The sequence below is a fragment of the Nerophis ophidion genome, linkage group LG01 (genome assembly GCF_033978795.1).
Source record: "Nerophis ophidion isolate RoL-2023_Sa linkage group LG01, RoL_Noph_v1.0, whole genome shotgun sequence".
NCBI classification, from domain to species: domain Eukaryota; kingdom Metazoa; phylum Chordata; class Actinopteri; order Syngnathiformes; family Syngnathidae; genus Nerophis; species Nerophis ophidion.
Window position 1 is genome coordinate 42,000,021 of NC_084611.1, and position 17,898 is coordinate 42,017,918.

The 17,898-nt window shown below is 38.8% G+C and overlaps 1 protein-coding gene across 1 annotated transcript; it reads left to right on the forward strand.

The window, feature by feature from the left end:
• Positions 1-3,130: 3,130 nt before the first annotated feature.
• LOC133554558 (gastrula zinc finger protein XlCGF57.1-like) lies at positions 3,131-16,238 on the forward strand. Its single transcript, XM_061903476.1, has 2 exons — positions 3,131-3,418; positions 12,991-16,238. The coding sequence occupies exons 1-2, from the start codon at positions 3,241-3,243 to the stop codon at positions 14,442-14,444; spliced, it is 1,632 nt and encodes a 543-aa protein (XP_061759460.1). The 5' UTR covers positions 3,131-3,240; the 3' UTR covers positions 14,445-16,238.
• The last annotated feature ends 1,660 nt before the right edge of the window (positions 16,239-17,898 follow it).

A 17,898-nucleotide genomic window follows, 5' to 3' on the forward strand; every position in this document is an offset into this window, starting at 1 on the left:
GCCGCTGGATGTAGCCGCCGACGTATTCCCATGCTAGTTAGCATGTTTAGCACGCACGCGTCTATCAGTCCAAAACGGCCCGATATGTCCACATCAAAAAGTGTCTGGCGGTCGTACGTGATCACGGAGTGACCACGATGTGAGCCAGCCATAAAGTCTGTGGAATTGTCCGGTATTTCTGCCAAATGTTTCATCTTTAGCAGGAGCTCCGCGAGGACGCAGCCCGGTCGGGCGCCGCCATAAGTGTTTGATGAGCATTCCTCAACTTTATCAGTATTTATTGCCACCCTTCCCAACTTCTTTGTCACTTGTTGCTGGCATCAAATTCTAAAGTTAATGATTATTTGTGAAAAAAAAAAAATGTTTATTAGTTTGAACATCAAATATGTTGTCTTTGATTTGCAAATCATTGAATTCCGTTTTTATTTACATCTAACACAATTTCCCAACTCATATGGAAACAGGGTTTGTACATCGCTAACGTAATAACGGATTATAAAACCACCTGGTCTATTGCCAAACACAGTTGGCACTGATCCAATTAAAAGTGTTTTTTTAATAAAATAATTCTTCATTTTGCAACAGGACGATGACGCGATTGTCTTACAACAGAAGGCTAAGCAGGCTACACAACAAATCGAGCTAATATTGCATGCACTAGTGTGCCGTGAGATATTATCTGATTTGGGTTAAAAATATTTTTTGCAAACCAGTAATTATAGTCTGCAAATTACGTGTTGTTGTTGAGTGTCGGTGCTGTCTAGGGTGCGTCAGAGTAACCGTGTAATACTCTTCCATATCAGTAGGTGGTAGGAGATAGCTAATTGCTTTGTAGATGTCGGAAACAGTGGGAGGCAGGGTGCAGGTAAAAATGTGTCTAATGCAGGGGTGTCCATTCTTTTTCCACTGAGGGCCGCAGACTGAAAAATCAAAGTATGCGGGGGCCATTTTGATATTTTTCTTTTTAAAAGCAATACAATAGTTGTTGTTGTTTTTTTTACCTTTATGGCTTTCTTCAAGTTTGGTTCCCAGTCTCTGGAAGGGTCTCAGTCATGAAAATGTTAGAAATAAGTCATAAATTATTATTTTTTTCATTTAACGCTTGAATCTCGAGATCAACTTCAGGTTTGTCTGTCGTTATAACATTTTATTAAATTTAGTTTTTTATGTTTATGGCCTTTATGTCAAAACCCTTATTTATACGGCAAACACACAAACTATGCAGCAATTCCCCCCAAAACATTTCAAAGTGGAATATTTGACGTGAAGTAATTGGAACCCTAAACAGGTCAATAATTCATAACAATAAAAAAAAGAATAAGTGTTGAAAATAAACTAAATGTATATTTATATTTTTTTACTTTAAGTCTGTAGATCTCTTGATTATAAGATTTTATCATTTTTTTCATACTTTTTTGTTTGTTTGATGCCCTTTTTGTGAAAGAAAACTTTGTTTCGCACAAAATATGCAATATTATCCCCTCAAAATATTTGAAAGTGAAATTGTTCCAGTAAAGTAATTGGAGGCTTCAGCAGGTCAATAACAGTCCGCATGGCAGCTTTGTGTTATTAGTGTCGACACTGCAACTTTTTCTTGTTACATGTCACTGTTTACTCTTTTATTACACTCTTTTATGTTTAAAATTTTTATTATAGTATTCTTTAGAATGGGCGGGGGGCCATTAACAAATTAGCTGGGGGCCACAAATGGCCCTCGGGCCGCACTTTGGACACGCCTGGTCTAATGCTTAAACCAAAAATAAAGACAAGGCGAGTACCCATAAGAAAAGCCACTGAAGATTAGGGAAGGCTATGGAGAACAAAACTAAAACTGAATTGGCTACTAAGTGAACAAAAACAGAATGCTCGACGACAGCAAAGACTTCCTGTGGAGCACAGACGGCGTCCTCAATGTACATCTGAACATGACATGACAATCAACAATGTCCCCACTAAGAAGGATAAAATTAACTGAAATATTCTTGATTGCTAGAACAAAGTAGATGCGGGAAATATCACTCAAATGAAGACATGAAACTGCTCCAGGAAAAGACTAAAAAAAGATAAAAAGCCACCAAAATAGGAGCGCAAGACAAGAAGTAAAACACTACACACAAGAAAACATCAAAAAAGTCAAAATAAGTCAGGGCGTGATGTGACAGGTGATGACAGTACACCTACTTTGAGACAAGAACTATATTGATGCATGCTTGGTTATATGCTTTAAAGTCCATCCATCTGTCCATTTTCTACCGCTTATTCCCTTTGGGGTCGCGAGGGGCGCTGGCGCCTATCTCGGCTCCAATTGGACGAAAGGCGGTGTAGCTCGGTTGGTAGAGTGGCTGTGCCAGCAACTTGAGGGTTGCAGGTTCGATTCCCGCTTCCGCCATCCTAGTCACTGTCGTTGTGTCCTTGGGCAAGACACTTTACCCACCTGCTCCTAGTGCCACCCACACTGGTTTAAATATAACTTAGATATTGGGTTTCACTATGTAAAGCGCTTTGAGTCACCTGAGAAAAGCGCTATATAAATATATTTCACTTCACTACACCCTGGACGAGTTGCCACCTCATCGAAGGGCCAACACAGATAGACAGACAACATTCACACTCACATTCACACACTAGGGAACATTTAGTGTTGCCAATCAACCTATCCCCACAATTGCGACACCGACTTTTTACTGTCAACTGAGTTTTGTTGTTTAATGATCTCTGCTGGTGGTGTGCCTCCGGATTTTTTCAACGCAAAAAATGAGCCTTGGCTGACAAAAGGTTGAAAAACCCTAAGGGTACACACTCCAGTACAGTAATTGGCGGTATGCACATATATAATGTCAGCTGCCACTCGCCCTACAAAGAAGAACAATCATCCGTGTAAAAGTAGTCTTTTTTAAATATGTTTTGTATTTTTTTGTTATTTTACAACTGGCAGATTTGATATGAAGTTTAGCACTTTAACCTATAAAGACGTGTTTTTTGTTGTTGTTTGTTTGTTCTTGTTAATTTTGTAAACCTTTATTTATAATATGCAACATTTTCAAAGAATCAAGAAATGATAATAATCAAAACAAGTACAGAAATAGGGGGTCTTCGATCCCCCCGCAAGATGGACTCAGTGTGACGTCAAGTATGTTTTCGCTGCCGTAAATGAAAAGCGGAAGTTAGCAAAGCCGCAAAACGAACAAAGAGCTAAAGGCGACGAAGTGTATTCGAGTAAAAAAAAACACAACTTTGAAAATGTTGAAAGATTTGATAAGACAGAGACTAATAGTGGTAGCTGACGAAATATTCGCTATGTTTGAAAGAACAGTGGCGTCGTACGAGGAGGAACTTTGTCGAACAAAAGAGGAAAATGAGCGACATCGACAACAACTGGAAGCTTTGAGGCAAACTGGACCTGCTCTACAAATTGAAGGTATTTTCACATGTTTCTTGCTCTCCTTGTACTGCACTATACCTTACACATACTCATTATACCTTACACATACTCACTATACCTTACACATAAGCTCTCTCTATGAGTGAAGATGTCTAAAATCGATATGTTTATGATCTAGATCAGAGGTGTCCAAACTATTTGACTGCGGGCTAAAAATATTGTATAGTATGTATAGTAGCATGTATACTATGTATGTATGTATGTATGTATGTATGTGTGTATATATATATATATATATATATATATATACATTAGGGCTGCAAATCTTTGACTGTCCCACAATTCGATTCAATATCGATTCTTGGGGTCACGATTCGATAATATATCGATTTTTTTTCGATTCAGCGCGATTCTCGATTCAAAAACGATATTTTTCCGATTCAAAACGTTTCAGTATTCATTCAATACATAGGATTTCAGCAGGATCTACCCCAGTCTGCTGACATGCAAGCAGAGTAGTAGATTAAAAAAAAAAAAGCTTTTATAATTGTAAAGGACAATGTTTTATCAACTGGTTGCAATAATGTAAATTTGTTTTAACTATTAAACGAACCAAAAATATGACTTATTTTATCTTTGTGAAAACATTGGACACAGTGTGTTGTCAAGCCTATGAGATGCGATGCAAGTGTAAGCCACTGTGACACTATTGTTCTTTTTTTCTATTTTTATAAATGTCCAATGATAATGTCAATGAGGGATTTTTAATCACTGCTATGCTGAAATTACATCTAATATTGAGACCGTTGTTGATAATATTAATTTTTGTTTCACTCCTTTTGGTTTGTTCTGTCGTGTTTGTGTCTTCTCAATTCAATCCAATCCAATCCACTTTATTTATATAGCACATTTAAACAACAATAACGTTTCCAAAGTGCTGCACAGCCATGTTAAAAACAATTGTAAAAAAAAAAAAATAAATAAATAAATAAATAAAATAAAATAAAAAAAGTATATATATATATATATATATATATATATATATATATATATATATATATATATATATATATATATATATATAAAAATATATATATATATTATGCTCCACCAATGACTGAATAAAAATAAAAAAGTGTAAAACCAATAAAAACAATATAAAAACAAATATGATAAAAAACTATTTTAAAAGGGTAAAATCAATTAAAACAGTAAAATAGAAATCAAAGTGTATAAAAAACACAGAGGACAACAGAGAACAGAGGACCACACAACTCACGTTGTGTTAAAAGCCAAAGAATAAAAGTGGGTCTTAAGACGAGACTTAAAACACTCCACTGTGGAAGCAGTTTGAACATGGAGCGGCAGAGTGTTCCAGAGCTTAGGGCTCTGTTTATTGCAGTTCTGAGTGTTGCTGGGTCAGGTTTGCTTTTGGAATTGGATTGCGATGTTATGGTATTGGTGTGTATTGCTTTGTTGGATTGATAAAAAATAAAATAAACAATCGATTTAAAAAAAAATGAGAATCGATTCTGAATCGCACAACGTATTCGAATCGATTTTTTTCCCACACCCCTAATATATATATATATATATATATATATATATATATATATATATACACATATATATATGTGTGTGTATGTATATATACACCTATATATGTGTTTGTGTGTGTGTGTATATATACATATATATGCATATGTATGTATGCATAGACGTGTGTGTGTGTGTGTGTATATATATATATATATATATATATATATACACATATGTGTGCGTGTATATATGCATTCAAATATGTGTTTGCATACATTTATATATATATATATATATATATATATGCATATATGTATACCTAATATATTTACTTATATATATAGATACATATAGCTGCGATGAGGTGGCGACTTGTCCAGGGTTTACCCCACCTACCGCCTGAATGCAGCTGACATAGGCTCCAGCGACCCCAAAGGGGACAAGCGGTAGAAAATGGATGGATGGATATATATATATACACACACACATATATATATATATATATATACACACACATATATATATATATATATATATATATATATATATATATATATATATATATATATATATATATATATATATATGCGTGTGTGTGTGTATATATATGTATGTATGTATATATATTTATGTATGTATTTGTGTGTATACATGCATGTATATATACACAAAAAATGTGTGTGTGGTTGTGTATGCATTTATATATATATATATATTTGTCTATATATTTATATGCATATTAATATGCATATATGTATACCTATACATAGGTATACATATACATGTGTGTGTGTGTGTGTATATATATATATATATATATATTTATATATATATATATATATTAGGGGTGGGCAAATTAATGCGTTAATTATGCGTTAACTCATCAATCTATTAACGCCGACAATTATTTTATCGCACATTTGCGTATGTTGTTTACATGCTTTTATTTTGTTAACGCCTTTTCTTAACAAGATGGCATCTCCCGGATGTACTTCGGCGTCGAGGGGCTCTTGGTAAAGATGGAACATTTGGCAAAAATACCGGACAATTCTGTACATTTCATGGCTGGCTTACAGATCACTTACGACCGCCAGACAATTCTGAATGTGGATAGATCGGGCCGTTTTGGACTGAATGACGCGTGCTTGCTAGACCGGCTAGCTAGCATGGGAATACTTTGCCGGCTACATCCAGCGGCTTGTGAAGCAGCGGAGTATTTGTGTTGTCCGTCTATTTATGAATAATGCAGACGAGGAGTGTTGGCTGAGTTCTTAACGTTTGCTTTCAGAGCGTGCATATCACAACATACAAGATGCCGTCATGGCGACACAACCTATACCGGGCTACCGTGCATGCTCGTCACTCCTGTTGCATGCTGGGTAGGGTAGTTCTTTTTTTCCCTGGCTCATAACATCACAAATAGTACAATGTATATGCGTTCAGTTTATCAAAGCACCAAGCAAACAATCGGAAAATTCCCATCATATCAATTCCTAGATATGGTCATAATTATTTTAAGTGCACTACGCAGAATAAACACAACATTATAAATATCGCTACTACGGATAATTTGATCAAATATTCCCTAAAACAGCCCACTACCTATAGTATAGGTTTTTTAAACATAAGACCCTGATAAAAAAAATGTTTCTGCTGTTACCTCAGAAATTGCCTGTTCAGATGTTATGATTGTGGCTCAGAGATTTGTATGTAGATTATATATTTTTTTTCCATAACTTAAATACCCTGGCAGTGGCAATAAGCTTAAATGTTTGTATTTACATTTTTTGAGTTGATTTTCATAAAATATGCTATTTAACTGCTACTGTTTAACAAGGACTGATTTAAATTGTGCTTGCACAACAAATGTTTTGGCGCTTTTGTTCATGTGGGAGAATATTCCAATAAAGGTGCATTACACACTACTTTTGAATTCATTATTGGGCTTTGCGTATACAATGCAGTTAATCACGATTAATCGGAGAAATAGTGCGATTAACTTCGATTAAAATTTTTAATCGTTGCCCAGCCCTAATATATATATATATATATATATATATATATATATATGCGATGAGATGGCGACTTGTCCAGGGTGTACCCCGCCTTTCGCCCGATTGTAGCTGAGATAGGCGCCAGCGCCCCCCGCGACCCCGAAAGGGAATAAGCGGTAGAAAATGGATGGATGGATGGAAATGAGAATTGATTCTGAATATATATATATATATATATATATATATATATATATATATATATATATATATATATATATATATATATATATATATATATATATATATATATATATATATATATATTAGGACTGCGGATTCATCAAGGGAGAATGACATGTGGGAGTACTCCTGACCAGCATAACCCCACTGCTTCGGCAGGTCAGACGGAAGAGACCCAATGCCAGGTGACAAACCACAGTGCAGAGGGTCCCAGCAATGCTGAGGGGGAAACGTCAGTGGAAGCAGGAGGGGAGATGAATGCAGCGCCCGAGAGCGAAACTCATGCAGTGCCCCAGAGAGTTGCACAGTCAGAGAGCCAATGCAAACATCCAGAAAGGCGCAAGAAGATCAAGTGGCCAAGGGCGGAAAACCAAGCAGAATGGCGCAAGCTTGACGATCACCTGAGAGGGGTACTGGAGCATTCCCTGCGAGGGACGGTTGAGCCCAAACTAACCTCGCTGAGTAACATCGTTTATGAGGAGTGCAGAGAGAGGTTCGGAGAGAGCGCAAACAAGCGAGCCACAGCCCAGAGGCACAAAGGACGAAAGGAGAGGGACATCGAGGGGGCTCATAATGAACAGGCGGCAGTTGCGTAAGAGGTGGAGGAAAGCAGCAGCGGAGGAAAAAGAAGGCCTCAAAGTGCTATGGGACGATCTCAAGCAGCGTCTTGCCAAGCTGCGTCGGGCAGATAGACTCAGAAGGCGCCGGAAACGAAAGGAGAAGGAAAGAAAATACTTCTTCAAGGATCCTTTCCGGTTTGCCCGTCAGCTCCTGGACGAAAAGCGAAGTGGCAAGCTGTCCATCGCGAAAGAGGATCTGGAACAACACATCAAGGACCAGTATACGGATGCAGCCAAAGATACACCACTTGGCTCACCAGGCCATGTGCCACGTCCAGACCCCCCAGAGACCCTTTTCGACACTTCCCCACCTAGGCTGAGCGAGATTAAAGAAGTCCTTAAAAAAGCCAGATCAGCCTCTGCACCAGGGCTTCCGTATAAGGTGTATAAAAACTCTCCGCAAGTGACCACAATCTTGTGGAAGCTCATGAGTGTTGTGTGGAAGAAGCAATCCATTCCAGCAGAGTGGCAAGAGGCAGTTGGAATATTCATCCCCAAGGAGCTAAATTCCACCAACATCAGCCAGTTCAGGACAATTGCTTTACTGAACGTGGAGGGGAAAGTATTTTTCTCTGTCTTGGCAAGAAGGATATCCAGCTTCCTCAGCAACAACTGCTACATCGATACAAGCTGTCAAAAAGCCGGACTCCGTGGTGCATAGAGCATGCATCCGTGATCTGGGATCAGATACAGCGTGCCAAAAGAGAAAGGAGTAACCTCCACGTGGTATGGACCCGACCTGGCAAATGCCTATGGCTCAGCACCACACAAGCTGGTTGAATTTGCTCTGGATTTCTTCCACGTTCCTGTGTGTGTCGGTAACATCATAGCCAAGTATTTCAACAACATGACAGGATGGCAGCGGTTGGAAGTGGGAATTGCCATGGGCTGCTCCATGTCACCAATCCTCTTTGTGGCTGCATTTGAAGTGTTACTCATTGGAGCAAGGCAAATGGCCAGAGGCCTGAAAACACCGTCAGGAGGAAGACTCCCCGCTCTGAGAGGTTTCATGGATGATGTGACAAGCATCCTACAGACCGCCCCATGCACAGCACGACTCCTCAAGCGTTTCGACGAACTGACCATCTGGGCGAGAATGAAGATAAAGCCCTCTAAGTCCAGGAGCCTGTCAATCAGGAAGGGTGTGAGAGATGACAGGACAGTCTTTACAGCAGGAGGTGAGAAGATTCCACTCCTGGCAGAGCAGCCCATCCGAAGCCTCGGGAGGGAGTATACAGCAGAGCTCTCGGACAGGCAGATGGTGAGGGTGGTCCAGAAACAACTAAAAGAGGGGCTCATAAGGATTGACGGCAGCCAACTTCCTGGGCAGCTGAAGGTTTGGTTTTACCACTTCACACTTTTCCACCGCGTGATGTGGCCGCTAAAAGTAGCCGAAATTCCATCTTCTCAGGCCAGCAAGATGGACAGCACCGCCAACGGTTATATCAGGAAGTGGCTGGGCCTCCCTCGCTGTTTCTCAGTCACAGGTCTTTTCGGCAAGAACATTCTGCAACTTCCTCTAAAGTCCATCAATCTGGGTTACAGGCAGGAGAAGACTCGCCTTGTACTGGAGATGAGGGAATCAAGAGACGAAGCTGTGAAGATTGCAGCGGTGATTGTCCGCACTGGACGAAAGTGGAGGGCCCAGGCGGAGGTGGACCAAGCTGTCTCGAGGCTGGAATACAAGGAGATCCTGGGAAGAGTCCAAGACAGCCGGGCAGGACTGGAATGGGAGAAACCAGTCCAGTTCTGGTCCAATGCCACGAGACAGCAGAGGAAGGCCATGGTGGTGGAAGAGGTCACACAAGTGGCACAAGACCAGTATCAGATCGAGGCCGTATCCCAGGGAAAACAGGGGGCATGGACTCGCTGGGAGGATACCATCCAAAGAGTCATAACCTGGGCCGACATCTGGCGAACTCCTCAATGTCGGCTAAGCTTCCTCGTGAGGGCAGCGTATGACACCCTGCCATGCCTTCGAAACCTCGCCCAGTGGTTCGGAAGCGATAGCAAGTGCTATCTGTGCAGCAAAGGCAATGCAGGACTCAAGCACATCCTTTCGGGTTGCAACGTCGCGCTGACGCAGGGGCGCTTCCGGTGGCGACACAATCAGGTGCTGAGGAAGCTGGCAGAGCTGTTAGAGAGATGCAGAGTCGGGGCAAACAACGCCAAAGATCCCCATCGGCCAAACATCAAGTTTATCAAACCAGGTGAGGTAGGACAGAAAACAGAGAAGGAAAGATCATCACTTCTGCTTACCCCTGGTAAGGGCTGGGAGATGCGCGTTGACCTGGACAAGCAGCTAGTCTTCCCAAAGGAGGTAATACAGACAACGCTAAGACCAGACGTTGTGATGTGGTCCTCAGCTGCTAAGAAAGTCCTCATCATTGAGCTAACCGTGCCATGGGAGGAGGGAATACCAGTAGCACATGAGTTCAAAAGGTCAAAGTACAGCGACCTAGAAGAGGACTGCAAGGGGGTAGGCTGGTCTGCGTCCATTCACCCCGTGGAGATCGGATGCAGGGGCTTCGTAGGAGGTTCTGCAACCCGGCTCCTGCGTGCGGCGGGGATGACCGGTTCCAGCCTGAGGAGGGCCATCAAGGAGTTGGCAGAGGAGGAGAAAGCAAGTTTCTGGATGTGGCTAAGAAGGAGGGACAACACTTGGGGCTCAACACCCCAGTGAGGTCAGTTGCAGGGAGTGGCGCGGGGAAACGTCCCCGCGTAGCCACTGCCCCCCCACCGCGAGGTGTCCTGGCTTGGGGGCGAAACATCAGTGAACGGTGGCACCAGCTGACGACCCTGCAGCTGACCTCGAGGTGCTCCGGAGGAGGTGCGACAGGCAGAGATGACTAGTAGTTAGGTCTGTACGTATTAATGTATATGTATATATATATATATATATATATATATATATATATATATATATATATATATGTATATATATGTATATATACAGTATATATATATTTTTTATTTATTTATTAATTTTTTTAATGAATGTGTATATATACATATTTGGATGCGTATATGTATGTACGTGGATATATATATATATATATATATATATATATATATATATATATATATATATATATATATAGTAGAGTGGCCGTGCGCAACCCAAGGGTCCCTGGTTCAATCCCCACCTAGTACCAACCTCGTCACGTCCTCTGTGTCCTTGAGCAAGACACTTCCCCTAACCAGCTCCTGATGGGTGCTGGTTAGCGACTTGCATGGCAGTTCCCTCCATCAGTGTGTGAATGGGTTAATGTGGAAGTAGTGTCAAAGCGCTTTGAGTACCTTGAATGTAGAAAAGCGCTATACAAGTACAACCCATTTATCATTTATTATATATAATATATGTATATGTATATGTGTGTGTGTGTGTATGTATGTATGTGTATATATATACTGTATATATATATATATATATATATATATATATATATATGTGTGTGTGTGTATATATATACATATGGATATGTATATATATATATATGGATACATATATATATGTATATATATATATATTTATATAGGTATGTGTATATACAGTGTGTATATATATATAAATATATGGATACATATATATGTATATATATATAGATACGTATCTATATATTTATATATGTGTATATATATATATATATATATATATATATATATATATATATATATATATATATATATATATAGATACATATATATATAGATACACATATATGTATCTATATATGTAGGTATGGGAAAAATCACAAGACTACTTCATCTCTACAGAACTGTTTCATGAGGGGTTCCCTCAATCATCTCGAAATGATTGAGGGAACCCCTCATGAAACAGTACATATTGCGCTCTACCACGGTATCGAGCACTATTCTCTGGATAATCCAATCAAGACATATGTATATATATATATATATATATATATATATATATATATATATATATATATATATGTATGTGTGATATGTATGTGTGTATATATATATATATATATATATATGTGTATATGTATGTATATGTATGGATACGTGTATATATGTAGATACGTATATATATATATATATGTATATATATGTATATTTTTCTTTATATGTATATTTATGCATATATGTATATGCATGTGTATATGTATATCTGTTTTGTTTCCTCTGAATAAAGATTGATGGGCAGCATGGTGGAGTAGAGGTTAGTATGTGTGCCTCACAACACGAAGGTCTTAGGTTCGATCCTTTCTGTGTGGAGTTTGCATGTTCTCTCCGTGACTGCGCGGGTTCCCTCCGGGTACTCCGGCTTCCTCCCACTTCCAAAGACATGCACCAGAGGATAGGTTGATTGGCAACACTAAATGATCCCTAGTGTGTGAATGTGAGTGTGAATGTTGTCTGTCTATCTGTGTTGGCCCTGCGATGAGGTGGCGACTTGTCCAGGGTGGACCTGCCTTCCGCCCGAATGCAGCTGAGATAGAATCCAGCACCCCCCGCGACCCCGTAAGGGACAAGAGGTAAAAAATGGATGGATGGATGGATGGATCACAGCTCTGTGCTAAGAGAGCACAGCCTGTAGGTTCAATGTGCAAAATTGAATATCTCGGTTGCTCAGACAGTCATTTCTTTATATACGTTTAGATTGGGGTAAACATTAACGAAATACGTTAATGTTTTCATGTTCGCATTTTAGCTAGGGAGCTGACACCAGTCAGTCCGTGAGTTTATCAAAGTGCAATTTTAATTTAAAAGGGTAATACTAACCGTCGGGAGTTTTGCTGTGGTCATTATTCCCGTTTATTTTTACACTCTTTAATACAGCCCTGTTTTCCCTGTAAAATGTCTAACCAACATGCCTTACAAAGACAGTACTTCGGATTGGAGCTTTACATGATTTCCCCCCACCCTCTACAACATGCTACTGTGAGAAGATAGTTTCCTAAGTTGTCCTTTCCACCTAAAGGGAAAATAAAATATGATTGGATTTCGTCTTTCATTTTCATCTACTTTTCATTGCTTCGACTAAATTGTCAGTTAATTTCGTCATTGTTTTCACAGAACGAGTATTTTTTGGTGATTTGTTATCCTCCAAATTGAGTTAATCATGGTAAAATATGTTGTTGACGATAACTAAAACGAACATTTTTAGTAAAAAAAAAATGACCTCTGACTTGGAGGGTGTAATATTTGTCCGATCTGAAGTGTTTGTGTTGTTTGTTTCCTGCAGACGTCCATCAAGAAGAATGCCCTCCTCAGTCGCAGGCCACCAACTCCAATGTGAAGCAGGAGGATTCACAACCCTCTGACATTAAAGAGGAAGATGAGGAACTACGAATCACTGAGGAGGGAAAGTGTCTCCAAGGGCCGGAGGAAACTGAGCTCAACAAGTTGCCACTGACTGTTATCTCTGTGAAGACTGAAGATGGTGAAGAGGAACCACAAGCAGACAACCTATTCGCTCCACTGTCAGCTAGTGAGGCTGAAGACAGAGTTGAAGAACCTTTGAGCGGCAATTCAGACTGTGACGGTGATGTAAGGATACACACTGACAAAAAACACCCTGAATGCTCTGAAAAGTCAGGTGTAGAACATTTGGCCTGCTCCCTTTGTGCTAAAAACTTTACTAAAAAGAGCAATTTGAATGCACACATGAGAACACACACGGAAGAAAAACCCTTTAAGTGCTCAGCTTGTGATAAAAGATTCTCCTACCGTTCAACTATGGTGTCACACATGATAACACACACAGGAGAAAAACCTTTTCGATGTTTAGTTTGTGCTAAGAGCTTTTCATATAAAGGTAATTTGAATGTTCACATGCAGTCACACGAAACAGACAAATCCTTTAGGTGCTCGGTTTGTGACAAAAGCTTTTCTTATAAGAGTAATTTGAATACACACATGCAGACTCACAAAACAGAGAAACTTTTCAGTTGCTCGTTTTGTAGTAAAGGTTTCTCTCAGAATGCAACTTTGGTATCGCACATGAGAATACACACTGGCGAAAAGCCTTTCGGATGCTCAGTTTGCGACAAAAGATTCTCTCAGAATGCAACATTGGTGTCGCACATGAGAACGCACACTGGAGAAAAACCCTTTAAATGCACAATTTGCGGCGAAAGCTTTTCAAACAAATGCAATTTGACGCAACACATGCACACACACAAGGCAGAAAAAACCTTTAGCTGCTCAGTTTGTGATAAAAGCTTTTCTTACAACAGTTCTTTGTATGCACACATGCAGACGCACAACACGGAAAAACCCTTCCAGTGCTCATTTTGTGGTAAAAGATTCAGTCAAAAGGTCAATATGGAATCACACATTAGAACACACACTGGAGAAAAACCCTTCATTTGTTCAGTTTGCGATAAAAGATTCTCTCACAATACCACTTTGGTATCACACATGAGAACGCACACTGGAGAAAAACCTTTTAGTTGCACAGTTTGCGGTGATACATTTTCTTACAGATATAGTGTGACGCAACACATGCGGACCCACAAAACTGAAAAACCCTTTCGGTGCTCAGTTTGTGGTAAAAGATTCATCCAGAAACTAAGTATGGAAACACACATGAGAACGCACACTGGAGAAAAACCTTTTGAATGCGCAATTTGCGGTAAAAATTATTCGTATAAGAAAACTTTTGTAGCTCACATGCAAACACACAATGGAGAATAACGGTTTTCCAGTCCATTGTGCTAAACCAGGAGTTCCCACTACGTCGATCGTGAGCTACCGCTTGATTCCTAGGCATTAAAAAAAATGACATATCATCAATCTTCACTATGATGACGACCATCTGGAACGGATCACAATAAGTGATGCCATCCCGCCTGCGTTAACAGAATAAGAGCCTTAGATTACTAGTGCACACAAGCTAGCAAGCTATTGACTTAGCCACCACTTTCATGCGGAGGACTGTGTTCCCCTTCACAATGCAAATTCGAAGTTGTGGAACCTACCAGCAACTCCTGTGTATCCTCACAGATTCCAATCAATGCAAGTCAACAGCATACGGTAATACACTCGCTTATATTGTTGTCTTCGAGAACAGACGGGAATCTATATGTCATTCAACATGTTTGTAGTTAGATCAGGAAAAAAACAGAGGCATTTTCATCCCTACAAGCCTGTTTCGCAGGGTTCTCTGCTCTTCAGGGGATTTTATGAAAGAGGCTTGTAGGCATGATATAGCCTCTGTGTTTTTTCCTGACCTAACGTACATATTCCGCTGTACCCCGGTATTGAACACTGTATATCGGATAAACCACAGAAACCTTGACTATATGTATAAATAAATAAATATATACATATATATATATATATATATATATATATATATATATATATATATATGTATATATATATATATGTGCGTCTGCCTCACAATACGAAGGTCTTGAAGTCATGGGTTCAATCCCAGGCTCGGGATCTTTCTGTGTGGAGTTTGCATGTCCTCCCCGTGAATGCGTGGGTTCCCTCCGGGCACTCCGGCTTCCTCCCACCTCCAAAGACATGCACCTGGGGATAGGTTGATTGGCAACACTAAATTGGCCCGAGTGTGTGAATGTGAGTGTGAATGTTGTCTGTCTATCTGTGTTGGCCCTGCGATGAGGTGGCGACTTGTCCAGGGTGTACCTCGCCTTCCGCCCGAGTGTAGCTGAGATAGGCACCAGCGCCCCCCGCGACCCCAAAAGGGAATAAGCGGTAAGAAATGGATGGATGGATGGATATATATATATATATATATATATATATATATATATATATATATATATATATATAAACCTGTGAAACAGGCTTGTAGGGATGATATAGCCCCTGTGTTTTTTCCTGACCTAACGTGTGTGTATGTGTATATATATATATATATATAAATAAATATATGTGTGTGTGTATTTATTTATTTATATATATTTATAAATATATATATATATATACATTTGTAGCTCACATGCAAACACACAATGGAGAATAACGGTTTTCCAGTCCATTGTGCTAAACCAGGAGTTCCCACTACGTCGATCGTGAGCTACCGCTTGATTCCCAGGCATTAAAAAAAATGACATATCATCAATCTTCACTATGATGACGACCATCTGGAACGGATCAGAATAAGTGATGCCATCCCGCCTGCGTTAACAGAATAAGAGCCTTAGATTACTAGTGCACACAAGCTAGCAAGCTATTGACTTAGCCACCACTTTCATGCGGAGGATGAAAGTATATATATATATATAAGAATATATATTTGGCAACACTAAATTGGCCCTAGTGTGTGAATGTGAGTGTGAATGTTGTCTGTCTATCTGTGTTGGCCCTGCGATGAGGTGGCGACTTGTCCAGGGTGTACCCCGCCTTCCGCCCGATTGTAGCTGAGACAGGTGCCAGCGCCCCCCGCGACCCCGAAAGGGAATAAGCGGTAGAAAATGGATGGAAAATGGATATATATATATATATATATATATATATATATATATATATATATATATATATATATATATATATATATATATGTGTGTGTATTTATTTATGTATTTATATATATATATATATATATATATATATGGGTGTATTTTTTTATTTATTTATATATATATATATATATATACATATATGAATATATCTGTGTATATATATGTATATATAAATATTTATATGTGTGTATTTATTTATATATATAAATAAATATATATATATATGTAAATACATATATATAAATATATATGTTTATATATATGTATTTATATGTATGTATGTATATATATATATAGATATGTATTTATATATACTGTATATATGTATGTATACATGTATTTATATATATATATATATATATATATATAAACTCAAAGGTAACTTTGGTTTTGTGTGTTTTGCACTCATTTTAATGTAATAAAAAAGTTGATCTATGCAGCGGTTCTTTCTTCCTCAGCTCTCATTATCGCCGCATGATAGCAGCAGTGTGAAGAAAGAGTATGGCCTCCCGGGTTTCAGAGTTGGTGGCTGACCTGCCGCCCTTTAATTACGTGACGGGCTTTTGAAACAATCATTTAGGAGATTGTCTGGCCATACTCTTTGATTGTTTAATGTGACTACAGGGCGCCATGATGGACCGACACCAACTCTGAAACAGAGTTGGACAAACTCTCGCTACACACTGCTCTGGTCTTGGATAGTTGCTGGAAGACAGCGGGTCCCAACCACTCTGCCTTAAACATTGTCAGGTGTGCTTTGGGAAGTCATTACATTTATTTCCTCCGAAATGGAAAACGTTCAGTGGGACACCTCTAGTAGTGACTGGTGTATACTGTTTGTATCATCAACAAACATATTGTAAAGATTATTAGATATACAGCAAAAATTACATTTTTGGTAAACACTGACTAGAAAATAAAAAATACCAGATGGACCAGTTTACACATGAATTGTGTGTTGTTTGGCCAAACTTCTCTCTAAATTAAAGTTTATTATTAAAAAAATTACACGCATGAATATTATTGCATGGACTGTAATAACTAGGAACTATGACATTCGGCTTCTCCACTATCATATACAATATCAACATGTAACTATGAAAAACAAACAAAAAAGAACACACAGTGTTGATATTTGGATCGACCTGGGTGCTATCTGCAGGACTCAATTGATGTTACACATTGAATGTATATTTTTTTATATTAACATTTATTTAAACATGTAAACAAATATTTAAAGAACAATGCTTGAAATGGCCTGGAATCTGTCAAGCCTGTAATCTGCTCGTCTATTGAGGCAGTATATTTAATCCATTTGGGAAACTGAGTATTTCAATGAAAATCTCAATATGTTTGGAGAAATGATCAACATAACTTGAGGGGCCACTACAACATAAATCATAAAGACAAGATGTACGCTTATTGGAATGATTCATTTCAGTAAATGGGTTATTCCACCAAATTGTCGCTGAGAAATATAATGTATAAATGGTCAAATTACCAGAATTTTTATTTTTAACTATGTGGTCTTCTTCTTGCAAAACACTACTGCTTTGGTCCACTGGCCCCACTTAAAAAAATTAAAACTGAAAGTTCATAAGTGGGGCTTTAAGAGCTGTGCATATTCCAAACTTAACCCACCCATCAACAAGACA